Source organism: Hemitrygon akajei, chromosome 19 (assembly GCF_048418815.1).
Source record: "Hemitrygon akajei chromosome 19, sHemAka1.3, whole genome shotgun sequence".
Taxonomy (NCBI): domain Eukaryota; kingdom Metazoa; phylum Chordata; class Chondrichthyes; order Myliobatiformes; family Dasyatidae; genus Hemitrygon; species Hemitrygon akajei.
In genome coordinates this window covers 56,296,253-56,318,049 of record NC_133142.1, presented here as the reverse complement: position 1 = coordinate 56,318,049, position 21,797 = coordinate 56,296,253, and the positions used below count along the sequence as shown (strand labels likewise).

Below are 21,797 nucleotides of genomic sequence, written 5' to 3'. Positions count from 1 at the left end.
GCTGGGACCTGCCCAGAGTCTAGAAAGTTTTGATAAATGATTACCAATGTGTCTACTATAACCTCTGCCAATTCCTTCAGCACTCTGGGATGCAGCCCATCAGGACCAGGGGACATATCTACCTTCAGGCCCTGTAGTTTGCTCATCACTGTTTCTTTAGTGACAGTGATTTTATCAAGGTCCTCACCTCTCATTTCGTCCATACCCTGAGAGTGGCCTCATCTTGGCACAAGGGGAGGCCATGGACCAACACATCAGAACAGGAATGGAAATCAGAATTAAAATGTTTGGCCACCTGGAAGTCCTGCTTGTGGTGGATAGTGCGGAGGTGCTCAACGAAGTGGTCCCCTTATTTACATCTGGTCTCATCGGAAGGAGGCTGCACGGAGAGCACCAGACACAATAATGACCCCAGCAGATTTGCAGGTGAAGTGTTGCCTCACCTGGAAGGACTGCCTGGGCCCTGAATAGAGATGAGGGAGGAGGTGCATTGGCAGGTGTAACACTTTGGCCACTTCCAGGAATTAATGCCGGGAGGGAAATTAGTGGGGAGAGACGAATGGATAAGAGAATTGCAGAGGGAGCGATCCCTGCAGAAAGATATGTTTAGTGGTAGTACAACTAAAGAGAAGTTTACACAACATCAAAGCAAGTAAACAATGCATAGACCACAATTCAAAGATCAAAGTGAATTTACTATCAAAGTACATATATGGTAACCAGATACTGTACTGCCTTGAGGTTTTTCTTGCAGGCAGTTACAGAAAGAAAGAAATACTATAGCATTTATGAAAAATTATACATAAACAATGTGTGTGGCACCTAAACAGACAAAGACTGAGAAACAACCAATGTGCAAAAGAAAGCAAGCTGCAAATAAAAAGTTAATATTGAGAACATGATTTATAGAGTCATAGAATCAGTTCAAAGTAATGGTGATTGAAGTTATCCACAACAGTTCAGGGGCCTGATGACTGTAGGATATTAAGTGTTCTTGTACCTGGACATTTGAATGTTAAATTCAAAGCAAACTCATGTCCAACCTCCCAGACCTGGGACTCAACATCTCTCTTTGCAACTGAATCCTTGACCTTCTGACCAACAAACTGCAATCAGTAATCAAAGCCTGCAATACCTCCTCCACAATTATCCTCAATCCTAGTGACCCACAAAGCTGCATACTCAGCCCTGTATGCTAGTCCCTAAACATTCGTGACAGTGTGGCCAGATTCTGTTCTAACTCCAGCTACAAGTTTGCAGTTGATACTACTGTAGTTTGCTGTATCTCAACTAATAAGTCGGAATACAGAAAGGAGACAGAGAGCTTAGTAAAATGGTGTCATAACAACAACCTTCCTCTAATGTCAGCAAAACAAAAGAGCAGGTCATTCATTTCAGGATGGAGAAGAATGGCATGCTTTTGTCTACATCACCAGTGCTGAGATTAAGAGGGTGGAGTGAATAGCACCAAGAGCCTGTCCTGGTTCAATCACATTGCGCCACGGCCAAGAAAGCTCACCAGTGCCTCTATACCCCAAGAACTTTGGTATGTCCCCTTTGACCCTCACCAATTTCTATTGATGCACAATAGAAAGTATCCTATCTGGATGCATCACCGCTTGGTATCGCAACTGCTATACCCTTAACCACAAGAAACTGCCCAGTGGTGGGCAGTTCACTCAGCACTTCACGGAAACCAACCTCCCTTCCATGGATTTTGTTTATACTTCTCATTGCCTCGGTAAGTCCACATTCAAAGGCCCCACCCACCTTGGACACTCTCTGTTCTCCCCTCTCCTATCGAGCAAAAAATACAAATGCCTGTAACATCAGGCTCAAGAGCAGCTTCTACTCAGAGGTTAAAAAATGATTGAATGTTTCCTTACTACAGTAAGATGGACTCTTCACCTCACAATATACCTCATTATGACCTTGCTCCTTATTATCTATCTGCACTGCACTTTGTAGCTATATGTTATTCTACTGTTATTGTTTTTCCTTGTACTACCTCATACATAGCATATACTCCACTTATACCAATATCAAGAAAAAGAATGCGATTGAAATCACAATTAAAATTACTAATTAAGACATCAACATAAATGTTGACACAGCTTCGGATTGTTCCGGCAAGAGAATAGCCATTCAACCAAAAGCTTATTAGGATAACAAACACAAAATTCTGGAGGATCGAAACAAGTCCGGCAGCATCTATGAGGATGAATAAACGGTTGACATTTTAGGCTGTGATTCTTCATTAGGACTGGAAAGGAAGGGCTAAGACACCAAAATAAGAAGGTGAGGGGAGGGGAAGAAGGGAAGGGAAGGATGCCTTCCCTATCAATGTGGGGCACTTCAACCAGGCCATTTTGAAGAAGTCTCTGAATGACTGCCACCAACATATCACCTGTGGAACCAGAGGAGCCAACATATTTGACCACTGTTATACCACCATCAAGAATGCTTACTACGCCATCCCACGCCTACACTCTGGAAAGTCCGATCACCTGGTTGTATTTTTACTTCCAGCGTATCAATTCAAAGGGGGAGGGTGTAACCTGGGTTAATAAAACCCAAAGGTGTAATGTTAGAAAGGTCCACCTGCAGAGGGATGAAAACAACGTTAATGATTTTTAAAAAAGAGAATTTGAAAAAATAACGCTATGAGAGAGGAGCCGGGTCTGACATAGGATGGATAAGGAGAGAAAATGCAGCAACGAATAGAAGCTGAAGACATGAACTGGTAAGAGTGGAATGAGAATCTTTACCCTACTAACTTGAAATCCCTGGAGGAGAGACAATTGCAATAAAAGATTTATTGAAGCTACGGATATAACCCACAGCAGCTATAACCGAGACAGTATCAGCAGAGACAAGTGTCCAAAATCCCTACCATGTAGTCGGGAATTAGTTCTGTAAAATCATACCAAGGGATTTGGTCAAGTGTTCTGTACAAGTTTATATATTGACTTGCTGTGTATGATCAACTACTTCATCCAATGAAACCAGAAAACAAGATGGCGAGCCAGCCAAGATGAAGAACCAGTGCAGGAATGAAATGTGTAATTATGCAGAGGATTTAATACTGTTGGGTGCTTAAGTTACTTTCATTTGAAGAATACAAATTTGATTTTCTGAAAGAACTGATTATTTTTGCAAAGACTTTGATAAGTTACTGAATGAGATTTACTTTGTTTAAAAGTTGTGCTGTTCGAGAATTGTTGTGAAAGGTGTTAAACTGTGCATATATAATTTTTGAATTTGCATTTAAACTTGTAGATATACTGCCTGAAACTGAAGTTAACTATAATACTTTAGAGTAAGAATTATATTTGGTTTTCTAACTAACTAGGGATAAGTAAAAAGGGAAGTTTAGGCTGTAAGCTAGTGGTCACCAACCTTTTTAAGCCCAAGATCCCCTACCTCAGCCTTAGTTCAAGGCAAGATCGACCCCAGATCAATTACACACATGCGCACCAGGGCAGAAAAGACCGGAAGTAAAACCCCGCAACCCGGAAGTAGAAATAATGTATGAACACCAGGAGTACCCAACCTTTTACGCACTGCGGACTGGTTTATATTGAGAATATTCTTGCGGACCAGCTGATGGGGGGGGGGGGGGGGGGTGTTAAACACAACCGGAATACAGCGATACTCAAAGCAGGTTCCTTATGTCCAGTCTATTCCACAATTTGGTTTCTGCGGCTCTCGGCACTTAGATTCTGTCCCGCACTGCTCACGTTTTTTCCGCTCACAAAACTCAATGCGTTTGTCTTTAAGTGCAGGGCGCTTGGACTCAAGGTACTGAAGCAGTTTTGAGGGCTTCATTGCCTCGGATATCCTCCCGGTCCGAACTCCAGCCTCCTGCCCGCCCGCCGCCAGACGCCTTGGCCAGGTGCGGTTGGTCGTGGGTCAGGTGAGAGGACAAGGTCAGGGCCGGAGGTCCCCATGTCTGTCGCAGTCTGGATTGAGCCCATGGCAGTCGCAGTCTGGAGTGAGCGAGTGACCAAGCAAGGATTGCAACAGGGATCTATCGGCCGACAAAAGTTTGTTTCAGTAGATCACAGCGAGGTAGCTTCTCTGATACTTACGAAACGCTGAGCCCGAATTAGGTCGTCTGTGAATATTTTAGCACCGGGTTCCCCATGAACATTCGGTGTGTTAAACAGGTTTAGAGGCAGCGCTCCAGGCCAGTAGCGACAGCACTTCCCGTCGGCTGTGCGAGGCCAGCCAGTGATCCCTGGCGCGAGGGTGTCACATCGGTTAGGCGACTGATGACCTCGCGTGGGTTCAAGTTCAACGATGGGCTGACAGGGAATGAGGAAAAGTGCAGCTGACTCATATTGTTTCCTCCCGGCCCAATGGTTGGGCACCACTGAATTACACTGTGTAGTGCGGGGAGCTATACACATGTGCACTGGGCAGAAAGAACAGAACTAAAACCCCACAACCCGGAAACAATCTCTCAACAGTATTTGTGTATTTATTTTTCATTTTTTTTCAGGATCTACTGGGAAAGTCTCAAAGATCGACTAGTCAATCGCGATCGACGGGTTGGTGACCACTACTATAAACTTTTAAATAGGGAATAACACGCGATCTAATTAGTTAGAGAGATTAGAGTAATAAATGAATCTCACTGATTCTAATTGAAAGTAATTTGTTTTAGTTTGGTATATGTGATTTGCAACCTAAACAGAATGCTGGAATTTTGAATTGTTCTTGCTCATTTAAATATTTTTGTACGTTTGATTTTTTCTTATAAACAAAACTTATCTCCAGAAGTGTGTGGTTTCTATTCACTGCCTCCTTCTGACACCTAGAATCTTCTGATGGCCTACTAGCACCTAGTGTAATTTGATTTTCTCAAAGAGTGCGGCGACTAGTCACATGCGATAAGATGGTACTATACAGGTGTTATACTTATGTGATGGGGAAAGTTTAAAGGACATTTACGAGGCAAGTTATTTTACAGAAAGTGTGGTAGATCCCGCTATCAGGAGAGGTGGTAAAAGCAGATATCTTTTATTTTTTTAATTTTGAGATACAGCACGGTAATAGGCGTCACTGATCCAACAGGTCTGTGCTGCCCAATGGCACCCATGTGACTGATTAACCTACTAACCCATTGGAATTTGGGAGGAAACAGGAGCACCCAGTAGAATCCCACATGGTCACCAGGAAAACGTATGAACTCCTTATAACAGTAGCATAATTGAACCTGGGTCACTAGCACAGTAGTAGCGTTTATGCTAACTGCTACACTACATTGCTGAAAGTATGATTTGAGACATTTTGACAGATACATAAACAGGTAGGGATATGGACCAAGTGACTGAGGCAGGCATAGGACCTGAAAGCCTGTTCCTGCACCATAGTGATCAGTGTAATATGTTAACTCAGTGATGGGGCCTCAATAATATACAGTATCTTTTGTATTAATGACTTGATAAAGAGTTGTGGTCTAAGTTTGCAATGTGTTCTTTGAAATGCTCATTAAGATACAAAAATAAATGAAAAGGTAAATTGTGATTCTGCAAAATGATTTGTGTAGTGTAAGAGAGAGGGCAAAATGATGGCTGGTGTATAATGAGAGAAAATGTGGGAATGTGTATAGAAAGACTCGAAAAACAAAGGATATTATGACTGGTGTGATGATGTTAAATATTTGTGCTTAGATGTTAGATGTTAAAGGATAAATTCTAGCCTTTTCACTGATACTGAATGATACTGTAGCTTTCTTTGCATAGTCTTTTTAAGGCTTCATCAGAGGAAATACCATCAAACATAAACATTTGTTGAGCACAAGATCATATGGATGTTGGTCAAGATTTTTCATCAAATAATTTAGTTTATGGGGAGAAATATTTTTCTTTCTAAGTGTTGTCAATGCAAACTTGCAAAAAAGGCAAGTATTCACAAGAATGGAAAGACAGAAAATCCTAATTTTTTATAATGCTATTGTGTATTTAATATTTCAGTAATATTGTAAATATATTGTTTGATTAAGCATTCTGTTTTGTTTATATAATGCATTGTGGGTTTTATGTAAAAGTACTTAAAAAGTTTATGTACAAAAAGTACATAAAAAGTTTATGTAAAAGTTTCAATATAATTATGGAGAAGGATAGGACTGGACCCAGGGTTGAGATTTTTGATTGGAGAAAGGCTAACTTTGAGGAGATGCGAAAGGATTTAGAAGGAGTGGATTGGGACAATTTGTTTTATGGGAAGGATGTAATAGAGAAATGGAGGTCATTTAAAGGTGAAATTTTGAGGGTACAGAATCTTTATATTCCTGTTAGGTGGAAAGGAAAGGTTAAAAGTTTGAGAGAGCCATGGTTTTCAAGGGATATTGGAAACTTGATTAGGAAAAAGAGAGATATCTGCAATAAATATAGGCAGCATGGAGTAAATGAGGTGCTCGAGGAATATAAAGAATGTAAGAAGAATCTTAAGAAAGAAATTAGAAAAGCTAAAAGAAGATACAAGGTTGCTTTGGCAAGTAAGGCGAAAATAAATCCGAAGTGTTTCTACAGTTATATTAATAGCAAAAGGATAGTGAGGGATAAAATTGGCCCCTTAGAGAATCAGAGTGGACAGCTATGTGTGGAGCCGAAAGAGATGGGGGAGATTTTGAACAATTTCTTTTCTTCGGTATTCATTAGGGAGAAGGATATTAAATTGTGTAAGGTAAGGGAAACAAGTAGGGAAATTATGAAAACTATGACAATTAAAGAAGAGGAAGTCCTGGCGTTTTTAAGGAATATAAAAGTGGGTAAATCTCCGGGTCCTGTCAGGATATTCCCTAGGACCTTGAGGGAGGTTAGTGTAGAAATAGCAGGGGCTCTGACAGAAATATTTCAAGTGTCATTAGAAACGGGGATGGTGCCGGAGGATTGGCGTATTGCTCATGTGGTTCCATTGTTTAAAAAGGGTTCTAAGAGTAAACCTCGCAATTATAGGCCTGTCAGTTTGACGTCACTGGTGGGTAAATTAATGGAAAGTATTCTTAGAGATGGTATATATAATTATCTGGATAGACAGGGTCTGATTAGGAACAGTCAACATGGATTTGTGCGTGGAGGGTCATGTTTGACAAATCTTATTGAATTTTTTGAAGAGGTTACGAGGAAAGTTGACGAGGGTAAAATAGTGGCTGTTGTCTATATGGACTTCAGTAAGGCCTTTGACAAGGTTCTGCACAGAAGGTTAGTTAGGAAGGTTCACTCGTTAGGTGAAGTAAAATGAAGTAGTATTGAAGTAGTAAAATGGATTCAACAGTGGCTGGATGGGAGATGCCAGAAAGTAGTGGTGGATAACTGTTTGTCAGGTTGGAGGCCGGTGACTAGTGGTGTGCCTCAGGGATCTGTACTGGGTCCAATGTTGTTTTGTCATATACATTAATGATCTAGATGATGGGGTGGTAAATTGGATTAGTAAGTATGCAGATGATACTAAGGTAGGTGGCATTGTGGATAATGAAGTAGGTTTTCAAAGCTTGCAGAGAGATTTAAGCCAGTTAGAAGAGTGGGCTGAACGATGGCAGATGGAGTTTAATACTGATAAGTGTGAGGTGCTACATTTTGGTAGGAATATTCCAAATAGGACATACATGGTAAATGGTAGGGCATTGAAAAATGCAGTAGAACAGAGTGATCTAGGAATAATGGTGTATAGTTCCCTGAAGGTGGAATCTCATGTGAATAGGGTGGTGAAGAAAGCTTTTGGTGTGTTGGCCTTTATAAATCAGAGCATTGAGTATAGGAGTTGGGATGTAATGTTAAAATTGTACAAGGCATTGGTAAGGCCAAATTTGGAGTATTGTGTACAGTTCTGGTCACCGAATTATAGGAAAGATGTCAACAAAATAGAGAGAATACAGAGAAGATTTACCAGAATGTTACCTGGGTTTCAGCACCTAAGTTACAGGGAAAGGTTGAACAAGTTAGGTCTTTATTCTTTTGAGCATAGAAGGTTGAGGGGGGACTTGATAGAGGTATTTAAAATTATGTGGGGGATAGATAGAGTTGACATGGATAGGCTTTTTCCATTGAGAGTAGGGGAGATTCAAACAAGAGGACATGAGTTGAGAGTTAGGGGGCAAAAGTTTAAGGGTAACACGAGGGGGAATTTCTTTACTCAGAGAGTGGTAGCTGTGTGGAACGAACTTCCAGTAGAAGTGGTAGAGGCAGGTTCAGTATTGTCATTTAAAGTAAAATTGGATAGGTATATGGACAGGAAAGGAATGGAGGGTTATGGGCTGAGTGTAGGTCAGTGGGACTAGGTGAGTAAGCGTTCAGCAAGGACTAGAAGGGCCAAGATGGCCTGTTTCCGTGCTGTAATGGTTATATGGTTATACATGAATAACATATGTCATCATGCCACCATGTCATACCTGTGCATCTTGCTAAACTAAAAATGAAACTAAGACACATTATTCCCTGCTCTGTGTTTTTATTTTAATTAGTTTTATATTTTGGAGTTCCAAAACATAACAATGGTTATTGAGAAACAATGAGGAAGTTTTAAACAAACCTGAGATGAACATCTACCTGTTGAAACACTGTGGGGCATTTGAGTTAAAAAAAAGGGCAGCAAGAAACGATTGAGTAAAAAAAAAGCAGCACAGCGCATGTTTCTTCGGGAAGGGACAGAAACATTAATTTTTTTTTAATATGGCTGAAAGTGGACAAATTCACGGGTTCATAAATGGTGAGTACCTGGTGATAATAATAATAAATATATATTTAAAAAAACAGGAATGGCTGGCTACATCGGAAAGAAATGGCATGTTCATTTGCACAAAAGATAAAAGATTTGAGCAGTAATTTGAAGCAAGTGAAATAGCCAGTGAGAAGCAAGTGCCAGTTTTGCACTTAAAGGCATACAGTTTGCTTAGAAGATTGACTGCTCTAACCAAATCAACTGAAATGAGCTTTGCTGGTACTGTGAATGTAATGCAGGAACATTTAGAACCAAAACCATTGTTCATTGCAGAACACTTTAGGTTTCATAAACGGAATGAAAAGGAAGGGGAGTCCATTTTTGCAAATGTGGCTGAATTGAAGAAATTGAGCATCGTCTGTTTATAATGGGCTTAACGATGCACTGAGAGATTGTTTAGTTTGTGAAATCTTACAAGAAAGCATTCAAAAATGGCTCCTAAATGAAGCACAACTTAGATTTAAAAGAGCAATGGAAACCATAGACAGAGATGCAATTGAATTGCAATCAGGAATGAAAGTGTGATCATGAATAAAATCAGTGTCTAAACAGAAAGCAGACTGGCCAAACAAATTGTGTTACAATTGTGGTGGGGGCTCGCACACATCAGACCAATGCAGGTTCAATGCTTTAATTTAATAACTGAGAATGTATACATTATATAACCTGAATTCCTTACTCTTCGCAGACATCCATGAAACAGAGAAAAAAAACCTTAGAACCACAAAGTCCCCTCCCCCACCCCAAACACAAGCAGTAGCAAAAGCACTAACCCACCCCCCCCACTTGCTCCAACAAAATCATCAACAACCCCCACCACCCACCATGCAAGCAATAGCAAAGCCCCTAAACACCATTATCTAGAGTTCATCAAAAACTACTACCCATCCCAGCACTTCGACATCTCAGACCAGCGAGGGAGAGAGAGAGAGAGATTGCTCCACAAGGCTGCACTCCGAAAGCAGTCTTCCAGTCTACACCTGAAGATAGCAAAATACCAGGCCATGAGAACTCACCTTCCATGAAGAATCGTAGTTTGAACTGCAGCTGTAGATCACAGGGTCCATCAGAACCCCGGTCACCTTGAAAAAGAAAAAAAGAGACATAAAAAGAGAAAAATTGTTTCACAGATGAACTGGAAGAATTTACCCAGGTTTGCAAAAACCTCTGGTGCCATCTTTAGCTCCTCCCAAATGTCTCATCCCAAAAGGTTTAAAGGTGAAACTTGCAGTAAATGCAACAAAGTAGAACACATACAAAGAGCATGTCAGACAGACAAAAATGAATGGACTGCACAGTGAAGAGAAAAATCAAGTTGCAGTTTCAAAAAAAGCACTAATCTGCATGCTGTTGATCAAAAATCGGATAATGATGCAATGACACAGCACTGGTAGTCTTGAGATTTACAATGTGGAAACTAACAGGAGGCAAGCAACATGACTCGCACCAGAAATGAACAGATAATTAATTAAAATGAAATTGGAAACTAGCTTGGATGTTTCACTCATTCCCCAAAATTAGTTTGAAGGCATTTCAAAGATACTGAAATTAAGCCTGTAGTTACCCAACCAAGATCTTACACTGAAGAAAAGTTAACTGCTATGGGAATGACATTTGTAACAGTGAAATACAACAACCAACAAGCCATATTGGGCTTGTATGTGGTAAAAACAGGAGGACCAACATTGTGGGGTTGTGATTGGCTGAGACAACTATAACTTGATTGGAGATCCATCCACCGTTTGCATACCACATCCCCTGTAATAGAGTCAACTGAAAGTGAATTTAAAAAGATATTGGATGAAGCCACAACAAGTGTTCAAGAATGGCTTTGGAAAACTCAAGCATATCAAGGGTAAAATGGTGTAGTAAACTAAAATGCTGCACCCATGTTTTGCAAAATCCACCCAGTTCCTTATACCGTCCATGACAAAGTAGCCAGTGAGCTAGATCGCATGGAGGCTGAAAGAATTCTCTCCAAGGTTGAGTGGAGACAAAGGGCAACATCACAGGTTCCTGTAGCAAAGAAGAATGGGTCTCTCAGGTTCTGTGGTGCTTTTGAGGTCACCATCAACCCAATACTGAAAGTAGTTCAAAACCTTTGCCTAGGATACAGATTCAAAACCTGCACTCCACCACCATCAATGTGGGTTCCAACGACTTTGGACACCTTCAAAGTGCCAATTGCACAACCTCCAACTCCAGCCTTGACCAACAGCACCTCCAGACCGGGTCTTCACATGCTGTTGCTGGAAACCCTATCTCCCCATCTCACCACCACTCTGCAATCCCGTATCTCTCAGGTCCTGCCACCAGCTCTTGGGTCCTCAGAGACTCCATCTCCTCCTCACCGTACCTTCCCTGAACACCCCAAACCTTCCCTCTCCTCTGACACTACCTACTCCCTCCCTCCACGATCCCAGCTCTCTTCCTTGCCAGATTTTCACCATCTCCTTCGACCTTCCCCTCTCTGAGGCAGAACATTCTGTCCTCAGTAAGGGCCTCACCTTTGTTCCCCTGCACCCACACCTTAGCAAGTTCCGCACCTGCCATGACACTGAGCTCTTCTTCTGCCGCATCCTTCTCCATTCCTATTTCTTTGACAAGGACTCTCCACCCTGCACCGATGACCCCTTCTCCCGTCTTCAACTCCCCCCCCCCTTCTTCTTGGACTCCCCACTCTAGTCTTGTTCCTGCTCTGGGTCTTTTCAATGCCAACTGGCGACAGGACATCAACCATCTCAACTTCACTACTCCTCTCTCCATTTCCAACTTATTCCTTCTGAATGCTTTGCTCTTCTCTCTTTCCACACTAATCCTAATCTCACCATCAAACCCGAAGATGAGGGGAATGCTGTTGTAGTCTCATGCACTGACCTCTACCTTGCTGACAACTGTCAGATATCTCCTCTTATTTACCTCTTGAACAGGATCCCACTAATCAGTACCAGGCCATTGTCTCCCTCATGATCACAGACCTTATTAAGTCTGGGGTTCCCCCATCCACTGCTACCATGCTCATAGTTCCTTCACTCCGCTCCTCCCATTTCTACCTTCTACCCAAGATCCACAAACCTGCCTGTCCATATAGACCCATTGCTTCTGCTTGTTCCTGCTCCACTGAACTCATATCTACATTCTTTGACTCAGTTTTATTCCCCCCCCCCCCCCCCCCGTTTAGTCCCTTCGGTATGTCACCTATGACATTTCACACGCTCGTGACCTTTTAAATGATTTCAAGTTCTCTGGTCCCAAGCATCTTATTTTCACCAAAGATGTCCAATCCCTGTACACCTCCATTCCCCACCAGGAAGGCCTTAAAGCTCTCAGTTTCTTTCTGAACACCAGACCCAACTAATTCCCCTCCACTCTCCTCAGTTTGGCAGAACTGGTTCTCACTTTCAATAATTTCTCCTTTGGCTCCTCCCACTTCCTTTAAGCAAATGGTATGGCTGTGAGTATTTACATGGGTCCCAGCTATGCCTGCCTTTTGGTCAGCTATGTGGAACAGTCTATGTTCCAAGCCTAAACTGTTGTTACTCCCCAACTTTTCCTGCACTACTTCAACAACTGCATTGGTGCTGCTTCATGCACCCATGTGGATCTTGTCAACTGCATCAGCTTTGCCTCCAACTTCCACCCTGCCATCAAATTTACCTGGTCCATTTCCAACACCTCCCTCCCCTTGGACCTCTCTGTCTCTATCTCTAGAGACAGCTTATCTACTATTGTCTATTATAAATCCATTCACTCTCACAGCTACCTGGACGATACCTGTTCCCACCCTGTTACTAGGAAAAATGCCATCCCCTTCGTTCAATTTTCCACCTCTGCCGCATCTGCTTTCAGGTTGAGGCTTTACGTTCCAGAATGAAGGAGCTGTCCTTTTTAAAAGAAAGGGGCTTCCCTTCCTCCACCATCAATGCTGCTTTCAACCCTGCATCTCTTCCATTTCACACACATCTGCCTTCACCCTATCCTCCTGCCACCCACCAGGGGTAGGGTTCCTCTGGTCCTCATCTACCACCCCACCAGCCTCTGCATCCAGCACATAATTCTCCGTAACTTCTGCCATTTCCAACAGGATCTCACCACCAAGCACATCTTTCCCTCCCTCCCCCCCCCCCCCCCGCTCCCACTTTCTGCAGGGATCACTCCCTATGCTACTCCCTTGTCCATTCGTCCCTCCCCATTAACCTCCCCCAGCACTTATCCTTGCAAGTGAAACAAAAGCTACACCTCCTTCCTCATTAACATTCAGGGTCCCAAACAGTTCTTCCAGGTGAGGCAACTCTTCACATGTGAGTCTGTTGGGGTCATCTATTGTATCCGGTGCTCCTGGTGTGGCCTCCTGTATATTGGTAAGACCCAATATAGATTGAGATACTGCCTTCTTGAGCACTTACACTCCATCTGCAAGAAAAAGTGGGATTGCCCAGTGGCTACCCGTTTTCATTCCTCTTCTTTTCAAATCTTATTATTATCTAAAATACAAGAGTACATCAAAGTAAGTAACACTTACAATGTCTCAAAAGAGAAAAAAAATATTAGAGATTGAAAAATATGGTGACACAAAAAAAGAGAAGAAAAGAAAAAAAACCCTACTAAAGCAAGAAAAAAGTGAGGAAAAAAAAGACCCATTAGGTGTTCAACCCTGGAGCCATGCGTCGTACAAAAAGCTTCTAAAGATAAACACCAAACCACCAGCAAAAAAAAAAATTATACCAAAATTTACAATTAGATCATGGAGAAAATCTATCAATTAACTCAAATGGTAATAACGAGCAAATGAACCCCATTTTTTCTCAAAATCAAACATAGATTCAAAGGTTCGACTTCTAATTTTCTCCAAACTAAGACATAACTTCATTCCACTTTTCATTCCTATTCCAACATGTCAGTCCATGGCCTCCTCTACTGTCGTGATGAGGCCACATTCAGGTTAGAGGAGCAACACCTTATATTCTGTCTGGGTAGCCTCCAACCTGATGACATAAATATCAACTTCTCAAACTTCTGGTAATGCCTCTCCCCCCACTTTACCATTCTCCATTCCTTTTTGCCACTCTCACCTTATTTCTATACCTGCCCATCACTTCCTTCTGGTGCTCCTCCCCCTTTTCTTTCCTCCATGGCGTTCTGTCCTCTTTTTTCAGATTCCTCCTTCTCTAGCCCTGAATCTCTTTCATCAATCAAATTCCCAGCTCTCCCCACTCCTCCCAATTTGACCTAGCACCTTGTGCTTCTTCCTCCTTTCACACCACCCTCTAACTCTGATTCCTCTTTTTTTTCTTCAGTCCTGATGAAGGGTCTCAGCTAGAAACATCAACTATACTCTTTTCCATATATGCTGCCTGCCTGACCTGCTGAGTTTCTCCAGCATTTTGTGTATGTGTGTGTTGCTTGGATTTCCAGCATCTGCAGATTTTCTCTTGTTTGATTTACAAACTTTTCTGGAGGAAAACACTTAAGCAAAGTGTACTTAGCTGAGGCCTACCAATGACATCATACTGGTCTGGATTTAGCTTCATCTGCCGTATATCTACACATATTTCTAATTGGTCCACTGAATCCTTTAAAGACTTTCCTCACTGTCAACAATCCTAATTTTTGTGTTCTTTGCAAATTTACTAATCTGCCCACCTGCATTCTCATCACAAACAATAGAGGGCTAAGCACTGATCCTGGAATATCCTATCATATAATCAAGCCAGTTTTGAAACAGTCATGGATCTCTTTCAGATAGTGTTGCAAAGCCAGGGGAGAAGTGACCTGTGTGCTTTATTATTATAAGTAGTTATATAATTATAAGTATTATAAGTAATTATTATTATAAACGTATCTGTTTCACCAAAAACAAATGCATTGTAGAGAAATTCATTTGGGCTTTGGCAATACCTTGAGAAGAAAGAAGTTGTGTATTATCAGTCTTTTTCATTAATGAGGTAATCTCATGTCAAATCCTAACACTTCAGGAGTCTTAAGGGACCAGAGATGCAAACACATCTGTGCTGTCATTTGTTGGCTTTTGATCTGTATTATATGGACAATATAAAGCTGAAGTCAAAGATCCAGAGTTTTACTTAAGAAATACTGGAGAATGTGATAAGTATTCCATTTCATACAGCGAAAGTGTAGTGTTATTGTGTGTACAATTGAGTTCCATTTCTAATATTTGTTTTCATGCAATTGAAATATATGCATTTGGAATTCTGAAGTGACTTGCTGTGCACATGGGCCTCTCAACTTTTCGTGCTTGTTCATGAGAGATTATTTTCCATCCTGTTCTTTGTGAGCACTGGCACCAGTAGCAGTCAGAGTTCAAAAGGTTAATGAAAACACATCTAACCATCAGGTCAAATTACAAAGCCTTTCACGAAGATATCAACAGTAAGCTGCAGTAGTTCTTGCACTAATGACTTAACTTTCATTGGAATAAGCAATCATCATTAAATTTTGCTGTCTAATTTACACTCTTAGCAAGTTATATTTTTGAACTAATGGAAAATGTTACCCCATTTTTAAGAGAATCAGGGAAGCATATAAAAAGTCTTGAATGTACCTTGTCGTACAAGAACATCATTGGACTGTTCTTTATATTTGAAAATGGCTGTTGTTTCCTTTGAACAATGAAATGCCTACTTTGCAAATAGCAATATCCTATGAACAACAAATGAGATAATCAACCTGTAAAAGGCTTTTAATCTTATTGTTTGAAAATAAGGGTATTTGTCAAGATCCTGGGAGCTCTGGCTACTGCCCATGAATTATGTATAGCTTTAAAGTTTTACCAAGCCACTTGGAGCAGGCCAGAGTGAAAATGGCAAATAACTGTATTTTCAAGACTATAACAATATTTTCTGGAAAATATAGAAGGAAAGTACTATAGGGCTATTAGCAAAACCTTCATGCCATTTTAAAAGTTTCTTCCCCCAGGCAGTAAATCTGATAATCTGATCTATCATTCTTGTTGCCCCTCCTACCACTCTCTAGTAGTAGTCATGCAGTCTCTCGGGTCGAGGATGATGTTCCCATAAGGGGTTATCTGTTGGATCCAGGAAGTTAGGGTAGATTCTCTTAATGGGGAATGCCATTTACATTGTTGTAATAGCATCGCGCATACCCCTATGCTACCTTTGAGGAATAAAGTTGATCCTGCTCATGTTCCTCATGTTCTGTCATATTAATAAAGTCAAACTGAATAGAATGCACATTCCTCATTGTGTCTGAGCCCCAACACTGAGCAAAAATGGCTTTTCCAGAAATTAAACCATTTTGACATTAAAAGTTGCATTTGAATGTTCTTTTTTGTTTTTTTTCTACTTCTCCCAATGCTACCATCTTTTGGAGCTTTAGTTCAAAAGTGCAGTCTTAAAATTTATCTTGAGGTAGAGGAATATTTTAAGTTGAACCCCCAATTATAATATACCCTTCAAGGTAAGACTTAATTAGATATGCTCCCAATGACATTGTAACACACTACTCTTTCCCTCTACTACTAGTTGCTGTTTGGTCTGTCATTCTATTCTTGCAAGTGTTAAAGACCTGAAATTGCTATTTACGCTACTTAAAATATCAAGAATTAAAACAGTTGAAGCAGTGGACTAGATTGTCATTCTAGTGTGCTGTGCTATTCAATTAGATCAAACTTTGGTTTCCAATTGGATCCCTGCACACTTCACACTTCAAAGCTCTATTGATTTCCTGACATTATATACATCTATTAAGAAAAATGAGCAAGTCGTGTTCATGGCAGGCATTTGGTTCTTGGATGTAACATCTCACCAAAGAAATATTTTAATGTTATTTTGAGACATTGAATATATTGCACATTTGGAATTGTTCTTGTTGTAATCTTCTCCAAAGCAGAGGTTTGTTAGTGTTTGGGAAAGATCTAAAGATGAAGGGAAAATAAAGTCTACCTCTGTTCGTCTACAGGGAATAATATCAATATTAAGATGAATGCAAATTTATTTTATGTGGGAGAATGACAAGGCTTCTTGTTATGCATGTTTTTTACATTTGCTAGTATGAAAATGAAGAAAAGGTATGAACTAGGAACATAAAGAACCTTTTACTTTATACTTTTTCTTTCTTTAAGATTATTGTGCAATTCAAACGTGAAATTTTGTAATACTCATACTATTATGATCAAATATTTGGGTATAATTTGGCATTTTGGATAAAATTCAATTTTCTATAGGAATATGTTATAATTTTAAGAATCATATTCAAATATGGTTAGAAACATAAATTGTTGCTTTTGTTATACATCTTACTAATTTTGTTCCCTTTAATTTATTAGCACCTGTCCAGCAGACATAATATACAACAGAGTACCACACAGGTATGTAATATAAACTCTAAATATATTTTATGGCTAGAATGCCTTACCTAAAGTTGATGTAGACAAATTATTGTTGATTATTGCTTGAATTTAGATTTGAATCCATTTCAAGGACTTTCCCTAATTTAGCTCAGTTAACAATTTAATGCAATGGTTGTAAGAGGTTGGGAAGAGGGAAAGAGGAAATGTTGAACAAGTGGAGTAGTCAGCATATTTCTAAAATTATGGCAGTAAGTGCTAATCTGTAACTTTATAGAAACTGAAATTATAGAGAAGTGCTAATCTGAAACTGTAGACTTTTGATCCTAACAGCAGGTGTGAAGATTTTATTTTGGTATTCCTTCATGTTGTTACACAATAGTTTGAAAGGAAAATAAACGTGAATATTTTTTAAGAAAGTATAAGAAATATCAACCAAAAATAAATTTGAAATATCTTCCAGCAATGTTGTGATGATTATCACAAGAAATTCTGCAGATGCTGGAAATCCAAAGCAACACACACACAATGCTGGAGGAACTCAGCAGCTCAGGCGGCATCTATGGAAATGAATAAACAGTCAAAGCTTCAAGCTGAGACCCTTCTTCAGAACTGAAAAGGAAGGGGGAAGACTCCAGAATAAAAAGGTGGGAGGAGGGGAAGAAGGATAGCGAGAAAGTGACACCAGATAAAGGTAAACTGAGATGAAGGAATCTGATAGGAGAGGAGAGTGGACGATAGGAGAAAGAGAAGGAGGAGGGGTACCAGGGGGAGGTGATAGACAGCTATGAAGAGGTAAGAGGCTAGAGTGAGGAATAGAAGAAGAGTAGAAGGGGAGGGAAATAGTTATAATGATTGCTCAGAATTTAGTCGGGCTTAAGGTGACAGAGGTATTCTGATGAATACTTTGGGACATATTTAAAGATAATTACATTTTTAACGATTATCACTTGACATTGAAAAAGTTTTTCTTTGACCTTTCCCAATGATTTGTTGGATAAATATGCCCTCAGTGTTATCCTGTATGGTCTAAACAGTAGAACAAATCCCCAATGCAGTTTGTTGATCAGTATTAAATTTCTCTGCAGAAGCAATATCCCGAACTTTGCAGTCATCTTAAGGAATCCTGGGCTAATGAGATTAATGATATACAAAATATCAAATATTCTTTTGTCACAACTATATGTAGTTGCTGATCCAGATATCTGTTGTGTTCCCTATTCATAATTTTATTGCCTGACTGGGAAAAAGGTCAGTAGAGAACATCAGATGTGGAAGCAGGAATAGGCTGTTTGGCCTGTTTGCTTCGTCCACCATCCAGAGACCTTGTAAGTGAGAAGTAACTTCTATGACACAGTATACTTAATTTTTCTTCATATGACACATGCTATTCTGATAGTTGACCTGGTGAACCACTACTGCACTTTCACAAACATATCCATACTCAGTTCAGGACACCAGACTTGTTTACATTGTTTACTCTGTTCCAGATGCACTCTCATCTGGACAGAGATGCTTGCAGCCAACTCATTTTGTTCTAGCTTTATTTCTCTCTTCAGCAATGAAGGGAGTAGAAAATAGTTTGAAAGGCATAAAGATAGGAAGAATTTATGTCTTCCTTTATACCTGTAGTTCTTCATTTAGTGTTCACGTAAGAAATCACTTCTAATCAGTTTTCAGCACACTGCGATGAATATTCAATCACATACATGAAAAAATTTGACAATCTAATTTTTTGATCCTTTCTTACCAAATAATGAAAATTTAGCAGAAAAGATTTGAAAGAAAGATAATTACAGTCTATAGATCATCAAAATGCAAAACCAGTTAAAAAGAAGTAAATATGGCATTCTGTCCACCAGAGAAAGCAGGATCTCCCAGTGGCCACACATTTTAATTCCAACCCCCATTCCTTTTTTTTGTAATTTTTTTTTATTGAAGTTCAGCATCAAACAAACATTTCCATAAGATGTATTTCAGACATTGTACATATATATCATACAATCATATATATCACAAATCTCCATAAAGTATTTATCTGAGGTATACACTTATAGAAAAGAGCAAAAAGAAAAAACAAGCAAAAGGAAAAAACAATGTACAAGTAGTGAGTGATTTTTTTTTTACAACATATTCATTGATTTGTGAGAATAAGATCAGGCCTATGAGGCATTATGTAGTTAAACCATTTTTCCCAATATGAATCAAATTGTTACAGCTTATGACTAACAGATGCTGTTATCTTCTCCATTTTGTAAATGTCCATTGTAATTTCCATCCATGTATTTAAATTTGGGCTCTCCTGTGATAACCATTTCTTAGTAAGAGTCCTTTTACCAGCCTCCAACAGTATATTCATTAAATAGTTATCTCTTTTCAACCATTCTTGGAGTATATATCCAAAATATATGGTCTTACTCTCTAAGGGTATTTCACATTTAAAGATGTCTTGTAGGGCATTGTGTATCCCCCTCCAATAGTTTTTGATAACAGCCATGTCCAAAAAAATATGATAATGATTTGCATTTTGATTTCCACAATTTTTCCAGCAAACAGGGAGGTTACTATCATAATGGGATTTCTGAGAGGGTGTAATAAAATATCTTATCAAGTTTTTCCATCCAAACTCCCTCCATTTCTCTGAACTGGTACACTTCCATTGATATCTCCATATTATTGTTCATTCTTCCTCAGATATAATTATCCCTCCTTCCTTCTCCCAGTTTATTTTAATGTATGAAGTCGAATGTGTTTTAAGATTTGACAGCTCCTATACATGCTTGAAATGATTCTACTACCGTTATCTGAATTATATGCTTTTCTAAACAGCTCTATCAAGCATGTACTTGCCTTGGTTACATTTTTAAGCATCCTATTAACATATTGTCACATCTGTAAATACTGATAAAAATCTTGTTTTTCTAATAAGTGTTTCTTTTTAAGCATTTCAAAACTGAACAGTGTTCCTTCTTTCATTATGTTGCAAAGAACTGTTATTCCTTTAGCTGGCCAGTCCTTAAATCTAACATCCAGTTTATTCGGCGTAAAATCCGAGTCATATGCACACCATTAAAGAATTGCAATATCTCCCTCTAGATTATATTCTTTTATAGTAGTTTTCCATATTTTAAGAGTCAATTTCACCCATGGGTTATCAATAGTATTTATGTACCTTTGCAGGTTGTTATCAGCCAAAATTGCTTGTATGGGGATGGGAAGTACCTGCTCCTCAATGTTTTTCCAATGAGCGTCATATGATGGGTTGCACCAACATATCACAGCTCTCAACTGTGCTGCAAAATAATAATCTCTAAGAGAAGGTAGGCCCCATCCCCCCCTTTTCCTTTGCTAATGGCAAAGTTTTGAGACAAACTCTAGGCCTTTTACCTTACCAAATATACCTTGATAACATCTTGTACCATTCATTGAACTGATTTTGATTAATCTCTATTGGTAGGGTCTGAAAGAGATATAACAGTCTCGGCAGTATATTCATTTTAATAGACTCAATCCTTGAACTGAGACTAAAAAAAGGAATCAGGTTCCATCTTGCCCTATCTTCCTTAATTTTTTATATAAAGGCTGATAATTACATTCTGATAATTTTGCCAAATCTTTTGGCATAATGATGCCCAAATATTTGAAAGACTCTGTTTGCCATGCCCAGGGATATCTACTTTCAATTGCTTTTGGTGGGCTATAGTTATATGAAAGTAATTGGGTTTTATTTATGTTGATCTTGTATCCTGATAATTGACCATATTGTTCAAAGGATTGCATCAATTTAGGTAAAGAGTATGTTGGTTGCCCTAGATAGATCAAAATGTCATCAGCGTAACAGGCCAATTTATGCTCTGTCCCTTTAATAGTAATTCCCCTGATATCTTAATTTTGTCTGATGTATTGAGCTAATGGTTCCAGATATAATGCGAAGAGTAGCGGTGACCATGCACAACCCTGTCTTGTGCCCCTTTCTAGGGGAAGACTATTTGATAAATATCCATTGATTTTAATCCTAGTGGTAGGGTTGTCATATAGTGTCTGTATAGTTTTAATAATTGTGTCTTGGGAACCTCTATGTAAAACTCTGTAAAGAAAATTCCAATTAACCGATTCAAATGCCTTTTCAGCGTCCACGCTTATCACTATTGCTTCGATTTTATTTTTTTGTATATGATCCATAATGTGAAGTGTCCTTCGTATATTGTCTTGTGTTTGGCGTTGTTGTATAAAACCTGTCTGATCGTTACGTATCAGTATGGGTAGAAACTCCTCTAATCGTTTGGCCATGATGGAGGTAAACAATCTATAATCTACATTAAGAACGGATATTGGTCTAAATAACCCGCATTCCATTTTATCCTTACCTTCTTTCGGTATAGCCTAGATTATCGCTTCCTTCCAACTGGGTGGCATTTGTGCCTTTTTTTAGAGCCCAGTTCGGTGTTGGGAGTAAAACAGGAATTAACTCATCTTTAAATTCTTTGTACCATTCTGCCGTATACCCATCTGATCCTGGTGACTTGCTTAATTTAAGCCTAGTAATTTCAACTTTTAATTCAACTTCAGTTATGTCAGCAGTCATCGTTCTATTTTGTTCTTCACTTAAAGTGGGTAACTCTAGAGAATTCAAGAAGGTGTCAGTTTGGGTTATGCTTCCCCCTGGAACTTTGGAATATAGAGTTTTGTAAAACACTTCACAAGCTTCTTGAATTTCACTTAGTTTATTTTTTATCATTTTCGT

General features: G+C 39.4%; 1 protein-coding gene across 7 annotated transcripts in view; it reads left to right on the top strand.

Moving 5' to 3' along the window:
* The window catches only part of dock3 (dedicator of cytokinesis 3), a 968,429-nt gene that overhangs the window by 432,761 nt on the left and 513,871 nt on the right, over positions 1-21,797 (top strand). For all 7 annotated transcript variants that reach the window (XM_073072555.1, XM_073072554.1, XM_073072550.1 and 4 more), the window contains exon 8: positions 17,033-17,074. In XM_073072555.1, the coding sequence (XP_072928656.1) occupies positions 17,033-17,074 (42 nt within the window). The remainder of the gene's footprint in view (positions 1-17,032; positions 17,075-21,797) is intronic.